This window comes from Hippocampus guttulatus, chromosome 1 (assembly GCF_054856545.1).
Source record: "Hippocampus guttulatus isolate MCC_2025c chromosome 1, RoL_Hgut_1.0, whole genome shotgun sequence".
NCBI classification, from domain to species: Eukaryota; Metazoa; Chordata; class Actinopteri; order Syngnathiformes; family Syngnathidae; genus Hippocampus; species Hippocampus guttulatus.
In genome coordinates, this window is record NC_141261.1 from 8633244 (window position 1) to 8649511 (window position 16268).

The 16268-nt window shown below is 41.8% G+C and overlaps 1 protein-coding gene across 2 annotated transcripts in view; it reads right to left on the reverse strand.

Moving 5' to 3' along the window:
* cfap74 (cilia and flagella associated protein 74) overlaps positions 1–14182 on the reverse strand; it is a 38427-nt gene extending 24245 nt beyond the window's left edge. For both annotated transcript variants that reach the window (XM_086107820.1, XM_086107829.1), the window contains exons 1-18: positions 14088–14182; positions 13715–13827; positions 13240–13330; positions 12599–12751; positions 10782–10880; positions 10491–10595; positions 9215–9388; positions 8670–8780; positions 8320–8422; positions 7508–7665; positions 6887–7094; positions 6670–6810; positions 5221–5376; positions 5020–5138; positions 1037–1103; positions 773–862; positions 266–448; positions 9–120 (exon numbers count right to left, since the gene is read on the reverse strand). In XM_086107820.1, the coding sequence (XP_085963946.1) occupies positions 9–120; positions 266–448; positions 773–862; positions 1037–1103; positions 5020–5138; positions 5221–5376; positions 6670–6810; positions 6887–7094; positions 7508–7665; positions 8320–8422; positions 8670–8780; positions 9215–9388; positions 10491–10595; positions 10782–10880; positions 12599–12751; positions 13240–13330; positions 13715–13808 (2164 nt within the window). In that variant the 5' untranslated portion in view covers positions 13809–13827; positions 14088–14182. The remainder of the gene's footprint in view (positions 1–8; positions 121–265; positions 449–772; positions 863–1036; positions 1104–5019; positions 5139–5220; positions 5377–6669; positions 6811–6886; positions 7095–7507; positions 7666–8319; positions 8423–8669; positions 8781–9214; positions 9389–10490; positions 10596–10781; positions 10881–12598; positions 12752–13239; positions 13331–13714; positions 13828–14087) is intronic.
* Between the last annotated feature and the right edge of the window lie 2086 nt (positions 14183–16268).

Consider the following 16268-nt stretch of genomic DNA (forward strand, 5'->3'; position numbering starts at 1 on the left):
TAATTTACCTCGTTGACTCTTCCGGGATACGGTCGACCTGTCCAAAATATGATCCATACTGTGTACTTCTCTGGTGGATGCCGTGCTCTGGGTTTGATCAGTGTTGAGCGTGGATGTGTCCTGTCGGCCATCAGCACCAGCAAATTCATTAGTTTTACATTGACTGTTTTGTAAATTGATTTATTTGCACTTTGAAACTGACTTCAGAACAATTTGCTTCTTTTCCAACATTAATGAAATTAAAAACCAGATTTCACTGTCCGACCTGCTGTGTGTTGGCCGAGCGATGGGATGGCATCTGGACCTGGTGAATTTCTGGAACGGGCTTTGTAGTATCCAGGCTAAAGCGAGTTGCGAGGGCGCCCTTGTTGGTCAAGGTGATAGTCCGTGAAATAGTTTGGCCCACTACATGCGAACCAAAGTCAATAAACTGGTTGTCGACCTCCAACTAGAAACAAAAGTGAAAAGCACCGATCTGTCAGAATACAACTGGAGCACAGGATAGCACAGCATAGCTAAGATAAGCCTACATCTGCAGTATCATTGCTACTGCTGTGCCAAAGTTGTTTAAAATTTGATTTTAAACCATAGTTATGTTAAACATCATCTTTTATGTGTGAGACAAATGAGAAAGTGGGTAGCATAAATCTGTATTGTATTTTTAAATGATTTCTTTCTGTTGTACAGGAATGACTGAAGAACAGACAATTCAAAGTTAGCACTCAGAAGCAACAGCCAGCCTCTGGGGGTCTTGACCCGGCACACTACTTACATCACATCTCTTGATGGTGCACCTGACAGGCACAGAGAAGCGACCTGCTGCTGAGGCAAAGTCAACCTCTCCTTCCAGGTCTTCATTGATCTATAGGGGGTCAGATAGCGAGACGGTGTTGCTTTTGGACATGACATCCTAGCTCTGAATTGGGTTATTGTGAATAAGTTGTACATCATGCATGGCGTTATACTGTTATACAATTTTAAAGAAGTAAATAAATAAATAAATAAACCAACAAAAAGTATAATGACTGTTACTGACCGAAGGATGGAAAGTAATGTGCATTTCACAGGACATCCCAGTCGATAACGGACCAGGAGGTTGAAAGCTGTATAACAATATTAAAGTTCGTGAACGATGAAGAGTTTCCTCATTTATAAATGAAAAAAAAAAACAACATTTAAAGTGTGATGTGTTTTCAGTGGATTACATTGGCGTGTATTGTTTAAAGCAATGGTGTCAAACTCAAGGCCCGGAGGCCAGATCTGGTCCGCCACCTCATTTTATGTGGCCCGCGAAAGCAAATCGAAGATGGCAACTTTCATGATGCTTGCTACAATTTCTACCAGTATTTCAAATTCTCCTTTGTAATAAATAAGAATGATACTGTAAGCTTTTTCGTGTTACCAAACCTCTCATGACAGTAACTTAAACAATACATGAATAAGCCGTTTTTCTTGACTTCTTTATGTGGTTTCAGTCACAGCAGCCCTCCAAGGAAAACGGTAACTAAAATGTGGCCCATGACAAAGATAAGATTGCCTCGCCTAGTTTAGGGGATAGTTGACACACTGATAGTTGTCACTGTTCCGCAGTGCAAATTAAGAAAAAAAAAATCTGAACAAAAAATGCCTTTGTTTTCAAATCAAAAGAACAGAAGCCAAAATATCTCATATGCAATGGATCTTCTCAGAATATGTAGTGTCTGTGAGCTTAACTCAGAGCGGAGGTTATAAGTCAACCCGCTTCTCAGTTTGTGCTGCACAGAGAAAAAAAATAGTCAAGTATTGTTGTTATTTTTATACATTGTAGATCAAACAACATTTGAGATAAGGAAGGAAAAGGTCCAGTAGGCAACATATACATTTCTTAGCACATTTACAGCAAACTGACAGCTGCCCGAAGGACACCGAAACCTTTTACACCCTCACACATAGCAAGGATCAATATGAAAATAAAAGATTTGCCTGCCGAGAGAGATGGCAAGATTCTAACTCCAATTATTTAGAATTGCAAGTATAATAAGCAAAGGGTACACATTATAATGGATGCTAAGCCATTACACTTATCTGGTTGTTTTTATTCTGTGAAAAATAACTGATTGCATTCTTTTTGCAGCTGATTTTCATTTTTTGCAGACTATGAGAAACGAAACAAAAAGGCTTGATTTAAGCCTTTTTGATGTTGCTGGCCCAATTGTAGGGTGAGGAACTTGGAGCTGCCATCCAGTTTACCACTGTGACCTGAAAGTGTATGAAAGTATTCCACCTGGCGGGAGCACTATGATGCTAACTTGAAATGACACAGTTTCATCAGAATTTTTCTCTCTCATTGTCTATTTGGACAATTCTCATCTTTCGAGTGTCATTCTTCGGTTCTAGTTCCAAGACGCGGAGGCATACAAAGTAAAATAGAACAGTTCACTAGGGATTAAACGCTGAATGATACAAAGTTGGAGAAAGCCTATGACAGCGCTATATAAAGCGCTGCAAATGAGGCCATACAGCAGAGCGTCCACATTGCAAAAGTAAGATGCTAGCAGTTTCACGTGTCTCTCAGCAGTGCAGGAGCCGGTAGGAGATAACAGGTGACAGCCAGCGGTTTTTAAATATATTATTATCGCCGTATTTATGTTCCACTCAATAAAGATTTTCATGTTAGCACTTTAATCATGATCTGGGACATGTGACTCAATTTTCCTTTTCATTTTTGAGCAGTGTATTATCTACACATCAAACAGTATTTTAAAATTAAAATTCAATTATTTTAAAATATGACTGAGCTTGTCTTCACACTAACTTTTTTATGATTCTTTTAAACTAAAATGACCGAACTAGAGGGCCTTTTATGTTTTTTGGCTGGAAAAGAGGAATATGACTGTTTGATAACCTAAAATTCTCCAAGATATGAACTGATTGAGTATTAAAATAGTCAAGTACAATACTGTGTTTGTGGCATATGAATTAAAACAAACAAACAACATACAAAAAGAACCCATTTTTATCCATCTGAGGGGCGGCCATTTTAACACTTGCTGTCGATTGAAAATGACATCACAGTAGCTCAGGGGACAACCAATCATGGCTCAGCTTCTGACAAGTTAATCTGGATGTATATAAAATGAAAACAAAACAGACTCATTGCATCCTACACCCTCTTGAACTGAGCCGCACCATATCAAATCGAACTGTCATCGAATCATGCCATTTTAAAATCAAACCATCCTTGACTCATATCGTACCTAATGCATCAAGATACGTATCGGATCATCGAATTGTCTTTTATTAGTCTAGGTTTGGAACATTTCCAGTAGTAAAAACTAAAAGACGAGCCGATCCTGGCATGGTGGCACAAACGCACCCACGCTGGCCAATGAGTGGGGTGCAGTTGGTTAATTTTTAGAAACTCTGGGGGTGTACAGGGAGCATGGGCGGGTTGGTCTCTCTCTCTCTCTCTCTCTCTCTCTGTCTGTTTCTGTGTGTCGTCCCCCCCAGGCTCTCTCATTGTGGAAAGGCTTCTATATTGTTTGTCAAGTTTAATGAAAATGTCAACAAGCAGCATGGTTCCTATGCAACACCTGTTCTCAACTTTGGCAGGATGGCTGCCAACTTAGTTGGCTCGAGCAAATGGGAGAAATAGCCGTGACAGACATAAGGGTACAGTGTTGGGAGTAATACGCAAAAAAGAAAAGAAAAAACAAGAAAAAAAGAGTATTGTTTTTTTGATGTAATGTAATGTAACATAGGCCAACTATTATTATTTTTATTATTGTTACTGTTATTATTAGCATTTATTGTTATTGCACCTACAGGTATGTTGTCATTGTATTAGGTAGGTAATGGGCATACTATAAATTATCACAGGTGTTTTGGTTAAAGTAGCTCTAAACTTGAAGTAGTGTAATGCATTACAGACAGCAATGCGGTAATAATAACTACCGGTAATTATGTTCAAATGACAGTCACAACTTAATATGTATGATATCCAGTTTGTTAGTAACTTGACCAACACTGGAGCTAATACAACATCTATTTAAAAAAAAATCTATTTCCTGCTATTTATTTATTATTATTATTATTATTTTTATCTGAGGGATTGAGTGCTTGTATGCGCAGGATACTTGGTGATGCCCTTCAGCCAATGAGAAACATAACTCCGTGAAGGAGCCACATGTGAGTTAAGAGAACAGTGCAAGGGCTTATATGTCCAGACGTTGTTTACAGAAGATCATTTGTAGCTTGGCAGATCCTGTGCAATGAGGCAAAAAGAAATGAAATCAACATTTGGGGGGGTGTACGCTGATTGGAAAGTCACATGCAGTGAGAATCCTGGTGAAGAATGCATTCCTGGTGCACCCTAACAGGCTGTGAGAGTGAAGTGGACTTGACTCACAGCAGTTGAGGGGCTTTAAGCGTCGTGACGCGCGCTGCTGTCCGTACGTGGGAGGACAGGCTTGCCTCGCACGTCCGCCGTGTTGTTAAAATGACAAGTGCTTGTGGAAATAGTGGTACATAAGCAGATGTTTCCAGGTAATAATCAACACTCTTGGGGCCAAAAAGATGTTTGGAAGATGCTTTGACTACATTGCATTGACTTATGGGAAGGAGTTTGTAGCAAGTCTGCAGCTAAGCATTAAAATATATGTAAGCCAGAATGTTTAATTGATCTTCAATTGTGCCTGTGTACCTAAAGTTATTCCTTGTGGGGTTGTATAATTTGTAAATTGAACACAATCCTGAGGACCAAATACAAAATGAAGCATGCAATGTGAGCGATGCATCAAATGTCTTCAACACGCCAAAAACTTTCAAAACAAAAAAACCCAAACCAAAAACGTTTACAAATATACGACAGTGAATAATGTAAAATGTTATTTATATGAAATTTTAAAAAAATGAAGTCAAGCAGCTGCCCAGAACCGATTGTGATTTGTAATGTGTGCATTCTTTTAAATGAATAAAATAAAACCAGCACCGAGTCATGGACTGTCAATGGACTCATTGAATTCTGCCCCAATCACTTACTTGATCATAATAAAATCCTGCAGTTGAGCAGAGATCCCAAGAAACTTGCAGTGATTAGTGATGTAGCTGATGTTTGTCAGGACTACTTTCTTTTTATAGGTTTCTCCCACTTCAAAGTCCTACAACAGACATTAAATGATAAAAACATAAATATCAGACTGGCAAAGATTTCAAAAATACCCATCGTGATTTGTGTCACACCTTAAATAGAATGACTTCTGGTTTACTAGTGAATGAAGGCCCTTTTATCTGTTTTCCGCCAACTTTCTTGGGGGTTGTGCTGAGCTTTGGGCAGACCACTGCATGTTCTCGTTTCACATCTGTTGGTGTCAACGTTGTCTTCTCATTCATGGGCGGCTGCAAGCACACAAGGATGGAATTGGTGATGAAATGATGCGTACTGTATAATCCCTGTCATATTCTAATATCGTAACAGAATGAAATTGGCATTTTAAAAAAACTACTTAATATAGAGCTAAGCACTCTGTGGATGAAAAGCAGGTTATTACTCAAATACAGACATATGGTCGTGGAGGCACGGCAGTCTCCAACTGCCCACATCACATGCGTGCTGACTAAATCATCCACAAGGGGAGATCTTGCAGCTCATCAATAGAAATGCACACTGCGCGCCCCAATGTCATGCACAGACCTCACCGACTCTATTTCTGCTTTCACCCTCTTCAAACATTTCACTTATTTTCATTTGAGTTGTACAGGTTATAGGTCACATTATTGGTGGAAAACGTTTTGGAATTCATACTGGTTTCATATGTTTTATATGACAAACACCTGACATTTGAAGAGGGGTGTGTAGACTTTTTAGTATCCATTGTAAGTGGATCCTCTATTTTCTAACCTTCTAACTAAAAAGTGTCATTCGATCATTTGCCTGGCAGCAATGCATCAATTCACAAGCATGCTCCCATTGTTGCGCTCATCTATTACCGGTCATTAACTATACCGAGACGGAGCTTTGATGAGGGCACGAGTCGGGTCCGTTAGATCACTTACACTCCACTTGTCACATGCTCAGGCCTCGGAGCTGCACTGTGGCTCGCTCCGAGGCATCAAAGGGCACCAGCACAATGAGAAGTGATGCCTGTCGCCCTACATTTCATGTGTGGGTTGCTGGATGAGCTCGAGAGCCAACGCACCTCCGTGGCAGTGAGCTAGAAGACACACCGCAGTTAGTGCCACGGAGCTGTCTTTGAGCGAAGAAGCATTTTACACTGCAGCACTCTCTCGTTCAATTTCATTATACGCTAACCAGCCACAAGATTAGAACCACTCTAAGAACAGGAATAGACGAAGATCCTCTGATGTAAATACACGCTGCGTTATTGCATACTTAACAATACTTACGCTATCATGTATTTCCACCCAAATGTCCGAATGTGAGTGTTGAACATTGTGAACTGTCGAATCCTATGAGTCTGAGACTTGTGTAATTAAGGACAACAGAAATGAACTTGTAATGCACTTACTGTACTGTACACCATCCTAATTAAATGAGTGGAATGTGCATTAGGTACGTTTTGTGTGATTTGCGTAATAAACACGACGCAGCTATTCAGGAAATGATTTATGGGGTTTTCCTGTTTGAATCTTGCAGGGATTGGCTCGAGCCAGCACTGGCTTTCGTTTCACCTTGAAGTTTTGGTCCCACAGCCCACAGAACTCGGGCTCTTCCAGGCTGTCGGGAAGGCTCAGGTGCTGCATTTCCTTTTGAATGATGTCTTCCTGGTACTCCGAGTCTGACGATGAGCCGCTAGCGCTTAAGTTTCTTAACTGCTGAGAAACACGTGATCAGTCACCTTCAGTTCATTTCATACAAATAGTAGCGCGCACGATGACATCCACCCACTGTTGTCTCTCTCTCTGTGCCTGACGGGTGCACAGAATCCAGGTAACGCAGGAGCTTCTCTCGTATCCTGCCTGGTGAAAGGATCTTGTGACCGGTTTTGGTTTTTGGTAACGGTGCCTCTTGTGCTTTCCTACTCTTCACCAACTGCTCCTCGAGGAGCTTGTCCACAATCTCTACTCTCCTCGCCTGCTGTCTCTCCTTGAATTCCCTGAGAGCACATCAACAGCACACGATTATCTAGAAATGGGGTCATGTATACTTCGGCACACAGCGAGAGAAAACACCTACACACTGCTCCATGGAGTGGGAGTGGAGGACATGCATGCGGGAAAGCGGCGTAGAGCAGAGGGGAGGAGAGGAGATGGAGCCTGTTCTTTTTGCTAATTTCGTTGGATTTTTAGCAACACATTTGCTGTTACGAGTGTGAAATCAACATTTCATGAAAACAATCCTCGCCACTTGGCATTTTTAGCCGAGTGTCATGTCGAGGGTTCACACATCCAAAGCGAGACTGCTCAGGCGGAACTTGGCTGGAAAAAAAAAAGTCCAGCTCGAATGCAACACTGCAACTTTTCATGAAATTTCCATCGCAATTCTCGAGGGGATAAAGGGAGGACGTACTCTTGCTTTTGTTTCATCTCCTCGTCTCGTTTCTGTTGGTATATGTGCCTGGTGCTGTTGATGCCTTGGGCCTGCAGGGTTTCTTTCAGACGCTTCTCATGTCGTTCTTTCTTCAGGGCGTTTGCTTTGGCTCGGCTCTGTCTGACCCGTAAGTTTTCCTTAAGAAAAAAGAAAACACGAGCTTAATGAGGCACCACCACAACAACCCGGTACACCCATGCAAGACTTAATCATATAGGTGACACAAATACTGACAATATATCCCAGAAAAGAAATGTAAGGAGAAATAATCATGATGCTATTTCATCAGGGCGGCCCGGTGGTCGACTCGTTAGCGCGTCGACCTCACAGTGCAGAGGTCATGGGTTCGATCCTGGCTCCGGCCTTCCTGCGTGGAGTTTGCATGTTCTCCCCGTGCCTGTGTGGGTTTTCTCCAGGTACTCCGGTTTCTTCCCACATTTCCAAAACCATGCGTGGCAGGTTAAATGAACACTCTAAATTGTCCCTAGTTGTGAGTGTGAGCGTGGATGGTTGTTCGTCTCTGTGTGCCCCACGATTGGACACGCCTGAAAATGGACACGCTTCAATCGGCATGGTTACCATGGTTGCGGTAATTCAAATTCCAATTGATGGACGCTGATGCATATTACAGAGAGAGTTCAGAATGATCAACAGCATCTTGACTGCGCAGCAAGTCCTGTTTATTTACTCAGAGTATGTTCAACCCTTGAAGATTGTCAGAGGATATTGACGTAAGATCAATTCCGCAAAAGAATATGCTGTAGGGTGTGGAGGGCTTTCTTGCTGCTTACTTGGGTCGCTTCAATGTTGGATTTGAGTAACTTGACAGCCTCTATTCTCTTTTGCATTGACTCTCTCTTCCTCTGCTCTCTCTCAGCCTCCTGCTGTTGCATTCTACAAGAAAAGAAGATAGTTACAAGCGTAATACAATTACAAAACTACCCATATCCTTGGTTAACGGAAGGCAGCAAGCAAGTGGGACTAAAACTTTCAATCATGTTCATTCTGATCTTGGTAAGAATTAAGAATCGGGGATGAAATCACTTATCAAGTCAACATGGAATTATCTGATTTGTCAATATATCCATTATCACGTGAGTCAATCGAACTTTTGTCATTGAGTAGCATCACTTGTTCTTACCTTCTGACCGTTTCCCTCAAGTATTTAGCTCCGACTTTGCGGTTTGCCTGGCCATCTTCATTTTTCTTCTGGCTCAGAGTCCCCGTTTTCTCCAACACGTCTAAATTTTTCCTTTCGGCACATGGGATCACATGCATACAACACAGCAGTTGTAAGTGAAATTTGAGTGTTCATAATGATTATCATTTTTGCCTAGCACTGCACACCAAAATTTGAAATATTTTTAAGGTTCAGGTACATCGCCACTTGAGTGGAGTGGAAAAAAAAATGCACATTCTCTCAATACAGTCTCAAAAATGTGTGCTTTGGGGGACTGGAACGAATAACTGCTATTTCAATTGATTCCAATACAAAAAACATATTTGCTATAAGAGTAATTTGAGTTACAAGTTTGATCACAGAACAAATGAAACTTGCAAGTCAAGGTAGCGCTGGATGGTAAAGAGTCACACAGTTCTAGACCGAGATCACAATTTCTAACGTCTGTATGCATACAAATAAACTCCACTCAAATTTATCAAGCCAAAATGAAAAAAGATTCCAACTTTTTGAGATGTTGAATCTTTCGCTGCAGGGTACGACTGTTGTTCTTCTCCTGCTGCAGCCTTTTCACTGCATTCTGGGCTTTGAAGACCTTGAAGACCCGCTCTTCTTCTTGCACCTCCTGCCGCAACACGGAGAACTTGCCAACCTCCAGCTCAACCTCACTCAGCTCTAATCTAAATTTGAAAAAATAAAAAGTCTCACTGAACCACACAATATCCAGAAAGAGCCCAGTGACCAGATCATGAAATGAGGTTTACAAGAAATGGATCCATGCCTATTTGTGGATCATAATTGCTAACTAGAATGGTTGGAAAAATCATGAAATACCGTAGGGCTGCATCTTTTGTCTGAATAATCAGTTCATCAGTCAATTATTTTGTCGATTCATCTATGTTTTAATTCCCATCCCTTTCAAAAAAATAGGGCATTATTTCAAAGTTACAATGCAGAATCTTCACAGACAGAAATGCATTGTGATTCAGTGACTAGTGTGGTCCGAAACATGTCAAAAAAATATGCAGGACGGAGGACTAGAAAAATTTGAGAATACTTTCTGGTGAGAGGATCAAATTCCAAAGATTTGAACTATTAGAAATGAAAGGTCTCGAAGCAACTAATACATTCTCAGTTCCAAGTATGTATTAATTTAATCATCTTAGTCGTCAATTACCCGATTAATCATTGCCCCGCTAAAATACAATGGCAATATCTCAAAGTTGGCAACTCCAAAAAAAGTCACTGCTTTTGTTCGCTGGCACTGCACATTCAAACATAAGCAGCGCATATATTTTATATTTTGTGTTGTCTTCATAACAGCTGTGAACACTGCGGACGGCTCAGATGTGACACCCGGACCCTATATTGCCCGGGCGTGCTGTAAAAGCATTTTGGAGCTTTTGCTAGTGAGTCATGTTGAGCAGAACGGTTCGACTGTTTAGCCAAATGATCTGTTAGTTTTAAGAATGTCCTTTCTGTTTCAAGAAATCAGCCAAACTAATGAAGAAAAACTGGAAAAAAACATGAAATAAACAACCACCTCTGGTGTTCGTTTGGGTTTATCTCACACAGCTCTACTGCAAAGTAGAAGGTGGTCTACGAGAAGACGTACATGTACATGAGGGTAACTTCCACAGTGTGGTCCGACGATATCAAACTGCATTTCGCCAGGTTCCTCTATTTTTATTGCTCCATCTGTGGTCGCGCCCGCCTACTGTGCGGAACAGTGGTTCAGCCGAGTTACCCCCTGCCAAAACACTTCTCCCCAAGGATACTCACTCTTGTTGCCTCAGCTCATTGTTGGTATGGGTCTCAATCTCTTCTTCCCTCTGCAGCTCATAACACAGATTTCTATGCTGAGCCCGCAAACGAATAACTGCCACGCTGTGGAGTGACATAAACAGAGTGGGCAAGTAGATACCGGAGTGAAAATGACTCCAAAATTCTGTGAAATTATGACCAGAGTGGCAAGTAGATACTGGAGTGAAAATGACTCAAAAATTCTGTGATATTATTACCAACTCTATGATCATTAAAGCACACAGATCTTATCATTCACGATGAACAGACCTGTTCTCTGCTGCTTCTTGATGTTCTATTTCTTGCTCCAAGACATCCCGCTGCTCCAGTAAACTCTCAATACTCTGACGTAAGAGGTTAAGGTCTTCTCTTGAAATGGAAACAAAACACGAGACGAGATCGACAGCTTGTAAGTGTTGACAGAGAGAAAACAATCCCAAACCAAATGCAATCAGAGGCATCAGTTTCAAGTGTGGCCATCACCATTAAAAGGGCAGCAAAAAAACAAAACAAAAAAACATTGTGACGGGGGATTGTCATGAAATGAAAACGATGACACATGGCATGTGTCACAAGCTGCAGATGGGTTAAAAGCTGGGCGCGCTCGACTCCCTTAAATCATGTTTGATCAGAGTACAGCGCTGCGCCGTGACGACTGAAAGGTTTTGGCGCAAAAGAAAATGACTAGATGCATTGGCTGGCAACCGCATCACGCAACATTGGGCGCTTCATCACTCGGCACAGCAGACTTGTGGACAAAAAGGAAGAAAATTGACATCAAATGACCGACATTCTGGAAAGTGCTTACTTGCAAACTGAAAAATCCAATGCTTGGGAAATTAACTGATTGGGGGCGAGAGCAACATTTCATATACACACAGATTGTACCGGGAGATACACCAATAGTCACATTTCAGGCCGTTGTGGACAAAACGTGGATGGATGTGACACAATGCAGGTAAACGTGATGGGAAAATACGACAGGCAAGTGATTGTCATGCATTGTCACATTTGACCATCCGTGGACATATTTTTAAATTTGGAGAAAAAAAATTGCCACTGCACTCCTGGTGCGGATGAGAAAACTAGTTGGCTGTAGTAAAACGTAGTGAATGCAACCTAATGTGACAAAACGTAATAGGTTGAAAGAAACCTGGCAGGTGGTCAGTGGGATGGCAACCATGTTTTTGCCCAGCATCTCTCGGACCTCTCAAATCACATGGAGTGATTGGCACACGTCATGTCCCGTTTTGCCACATTTTGCCACAATTCTCGCACAAAGCTAGATCGATGATAATCGTTCTGTTGCGTTCAATCACAGCGCATCCTACCATGTGACTAATTACCGGTGTGGCGCCATGTCCCACGTGCACAACTCTCTTAATGATATCGTAGGTAGTATTATAGCGTTAGTAATTGTGCTCTACTGCAGTCTGATACAGTGCATGTGGTTTGAAAGCGGGTATGTAGCTGGATCCAGCAGCTTAGCTTTATTCAAATCTGCCATGGCCACAAACGTGCTGCCTGGGATCTCAGTTTCATCCGTAGAAAGTAAGGAATGCAACGAGATCAAAATCTCATGGTACGATATCTTCATCGTATTCAGCTCATGGCGCTCATGGCCCCTGTTGCCAATTCTGGTCATTTTCACGTGTAAAAAAAGCAAACACATTTCAACCACTTAACACATCCTGAATATTTCCAAACTCATGACATGACCTTCCCTCTCCTATCAACAATTTCTTCTTGTGCTTTTGGTTTCGGTGCACGGCGTTGTCTTTAAAAAGTTCTGTGACACGAAAATGAAACATTAAAGCGCTACTGTGCATGTTACTCGGCAGGTGATCATTGTGCACCTTTGAGTCTCCAAGACTCTGGAGGCTGTCCCCCATCCACCCCACCCCCCAGGGTCGATCACAAATTCCGGAATAGACTGTGAAAAAACTTCGCAAGACCTGAATACAAGGGGGAAAAAAAATTTGGGGAAAAAAAATCCCACAGCACACTGTGTTTAGGGCAAATGAGGGTACCATGGCTGCAGGGAACATAGTGTAGAATAGCATTAGGCATTGTTGTGTGCACCGAACCTGGCTTTCAGTAGAGCGCACTCCTTCTGCCTGTGGAAGTTGTCCAGCTGGTCTAGGTTCCGTCTCAGCTTGAACATCCGTGCTGTCGCTGAAAAAGTCCTCTGCTTCTCATCACCACTCTCACAGGCAAGGTCATCATCACTCTCGCTCTCACTTTTGGGGGCAGGGATGGTGGGTGTCAGCAGAATGAAATTGCAACTGTTGCAGTGTGATGTGAATTGAAATATGATTTACAAATAATTTTTGTTCGTCCAAAATACTCCACAGAATAACCGCAACTTCAAATATTGAGCTACTGTGATTTTTGAGAAATTAAGACAACACAGCTTGGCTTTGGAATGCGGTTCGAGCCTTGCAAATGTGAAATGTCAACTAGCTGTGGAGAGATGCTGGTCTGCTGCTGGACTACTGTCCAGGTGCCCCATGGCCAGCTCGAAAGAAGCAGCACTGTTTGTTTATGTACAGCTTTTACTCTTACGTCTCTCTTTAAATGCCCACGTGTGCACTCGAGTTCCCTGTGTGGTGTGCAACACCAACATATGGCAGAGCAATAATTGAATTTCCACTCAAGGCATTACAATGAATGATTATGAATAAACAAGATAAAGTTTCATGATTATCGTGAATCAAAAATCACCCACTTGTACAATTCTTCTAACCACTCCAGATCAGGAAGCTCCTCTGCTTCTTCATCCTTCAAGTCATCCATCTTCAACTCATCCTCTTCCTTGCCTACAAAAACAAACACATCAAAATTGAATGAAAATATACTATCAAAGCTACAACAGGCCGTAAAAATGGCTGGGAAGTAACATAGGGTACACATCCATAGATCCATTTTCTAATCTGCTTCTCCTCACGAGGGTCATGGGCGTGCTGGAGCCTATCCTAGCAGTCTCGGGCAGTGAGCGGGACACACCCTGAACTGGTTACCAGGAATAGAATCCGATGCTCACTTTTGAATGTTCGAGATGTGTTCATCATTCATCAGTGTTTATTACAGTGGTTCACTAAAGTTTGCAGTGTAAATTTACAGCTGTTTCCCGTGAGTTCTTTTTTTTTCTACGAGATGATTGCATCTCCAGTCCATGATATATGTATCTAAGTAACACTCACCATCCGTGTCCTCATCAGAGCTAAGCTGGTCGGTTGTCTGTTCACATGTGTCAGACGCCACGTCCCATTCACATCCATTGTCCGCCTCTTCCATATTATTTTGAAGGAAGAACCTGCGAACATTTAACGTGGCTGACCTTTCGTAAAACTTTTTACAGTGTGTTACAGTATATTCAATTGTTCGCGCATATTGAAATACATTCCCATACTTGCCTAGCGAGAGTTAGCCGAGGAGGCGAATTCGTTGCTGTGTTGTCACAAAGCTAACCCCGACATGACGTTCGAGGGAACGTTAACGTTTACGTTCTTCGTTACAACGTTACTAATGTACCTGAAGTGACATAAAAACACGATATACCCAACTCTCACTTACCTCACTCAACCTCTCCGTTCTTTCGTCTTAACGTCGCTCTCTCGACTTTACTTTTTTTGTTTGTTTTTCCTTTGAATAGTCAGCCATGTTTGGCGGTTTCCTAGGAAACAGGGGAAGCCGGAAGTAAACACTTCTCCCGTCCTTGACACAAAGCTGACAATGACAGGAACTTAATGATGCTAATGACATCTATTTTAGAACGTATGTCACTTTCATTTGATGGTGGCCAACATTGTCTTCATTTTCATGCTAGTCTGTCTTGTTATTAAGCAAATTCTCATACATTCAATGTTTTGTAAAACCAATGGAGATAGATAAAGATTTCGTTTTGTAGTTTTGTATTTCCTCGTGAGTTCAACCACAGTACATAACTATTTCTTCTGAATTGTGTATTTTGAAATGAAGAAGGCAGCAAGGTGAATTAGTGGTTATTCAGGGTGTGCTTGTATGCCGCCTTTCGCCCAAAAGTTGTGGGATATGCTTCTGAACAGGTATGGCTCTCGGATTTTTTTTTCTCCCGGGCCTAAAGGAGATACAAAGGAGGTCCGACAAAATAATTTATAAATATATATTAGAAAATGAAATAAAATGCGGGACTTAACGGTGACTACAGAGATTTCTGATGGAGCTACAGCCGCCCTTGTAGCCTTGGTGCAGAGCAAGCTCTGCTCCAGAACACCAACCACCCCAATGAGGACATGTGGTATCAAAGGTGGATGGATGAGTGTATTATTCAAGTATTTAACAAAGCAATGCTGGACAACACGGATATAGCAGAAGATTCAGACATTTTTCAACACCTGTCTGAGGCGCATCGACAAAATCAGATGGCAGGACATGATCTGGAATGAAAGAATTGAGGGACCGAGTAACCAGTGGCCAAGCAGGAAGTGCGGATGAATTGGGGGTGGATCGGACACACCCTAAGGAGGCCAGCGTCCGGCATCACACGCCAAGCCCTGACCTGGAACCTGCAGGAGAGGAAGAAGAGAGGCCGGCCTTGCAACAGCTAGAAGTGTGACACAGAGACAGAGCTAAAACAACAAGGAACTGGAATGAGGTGGCCCAAAAAGCTCTGAACACAGTGCGATGGCCTATGCTCACTGGGGCTAAGAGAGTAAGACAATATCAAAATCATTCAAGCCATTCAAAATCAGGATAGAAATAAGGACCATCATTTGGTTCAGTCACTTCTCATTGCATAACATAAATGGTCCTATCTAAAATACATTCTAATTTTTAATAGAGCAATGAGACTCTTTACTAACACTCAATGTCATACCGCAGTGTTATTGCTGATATTTCTAAAGCCACATTCAGCAGAAAATGTCTGGACTGCTTGAGAAAGAAGGATAATTCTGTGAGCTATGCAAAATCTTTTGTTCCACATGCCAGATACTGTCCCTATCTGATGAAGCTCCACTGGAAAAAAGACATTGACAGTGCATTCTAGCCGATCGGTATCGAAGCCGTTCAGTTTTCTGCATTTGACAGCGCCCCTGTCATCCATCCGTCCATTTTCTATACTGTACTCATTAGGGTCGCGGGTGAGTTGAGCGCACCCCAGCTGACATTGGGTGATACAATGCCATTGAAAAAGTACTTGCCGCCTTTCTGATTTCTGCGTCCTTTGTATATTCATCACACAGTTCATCAAACCAATTTGTATATCACACAGAGACAACCCAAAGAAAAACAAATGCAATTTCTGAATTCCAACTTAATTTATTTAGACACACACACACACACATACACACACACACACAAAAACACACACACACAAATCCAAACCTACCTGTCCCTACGTGAAAAAGTAATTGCCCCCTGAACCTGACAATGGGTTGTGCCCCCTTTGGAAGTAATAACTGAAATCAAGCATTTGCGATAATTGGTGATGAGTCTTTATCATCACAATTTTTAGCCCACTATATATAGAGGCTTTATGCGATCAGAATGCTGTCCGGATAAAATTCAAATCGTCCCGTCGGCTTGGCTATATCTTGTCTAGTCATATATGAACATCCAGCCAACTACAGCATTAAATTGTAATGGTGCAAAACCAGACACCATATGACAAAATGGGAATGTTTTGTGTATTTACCCGGATATTACATCATGCTTTATGATAATACTGTATCCTAAAGTCCCATATTCGTGTCCATGAGACCAGATTGAATGTGG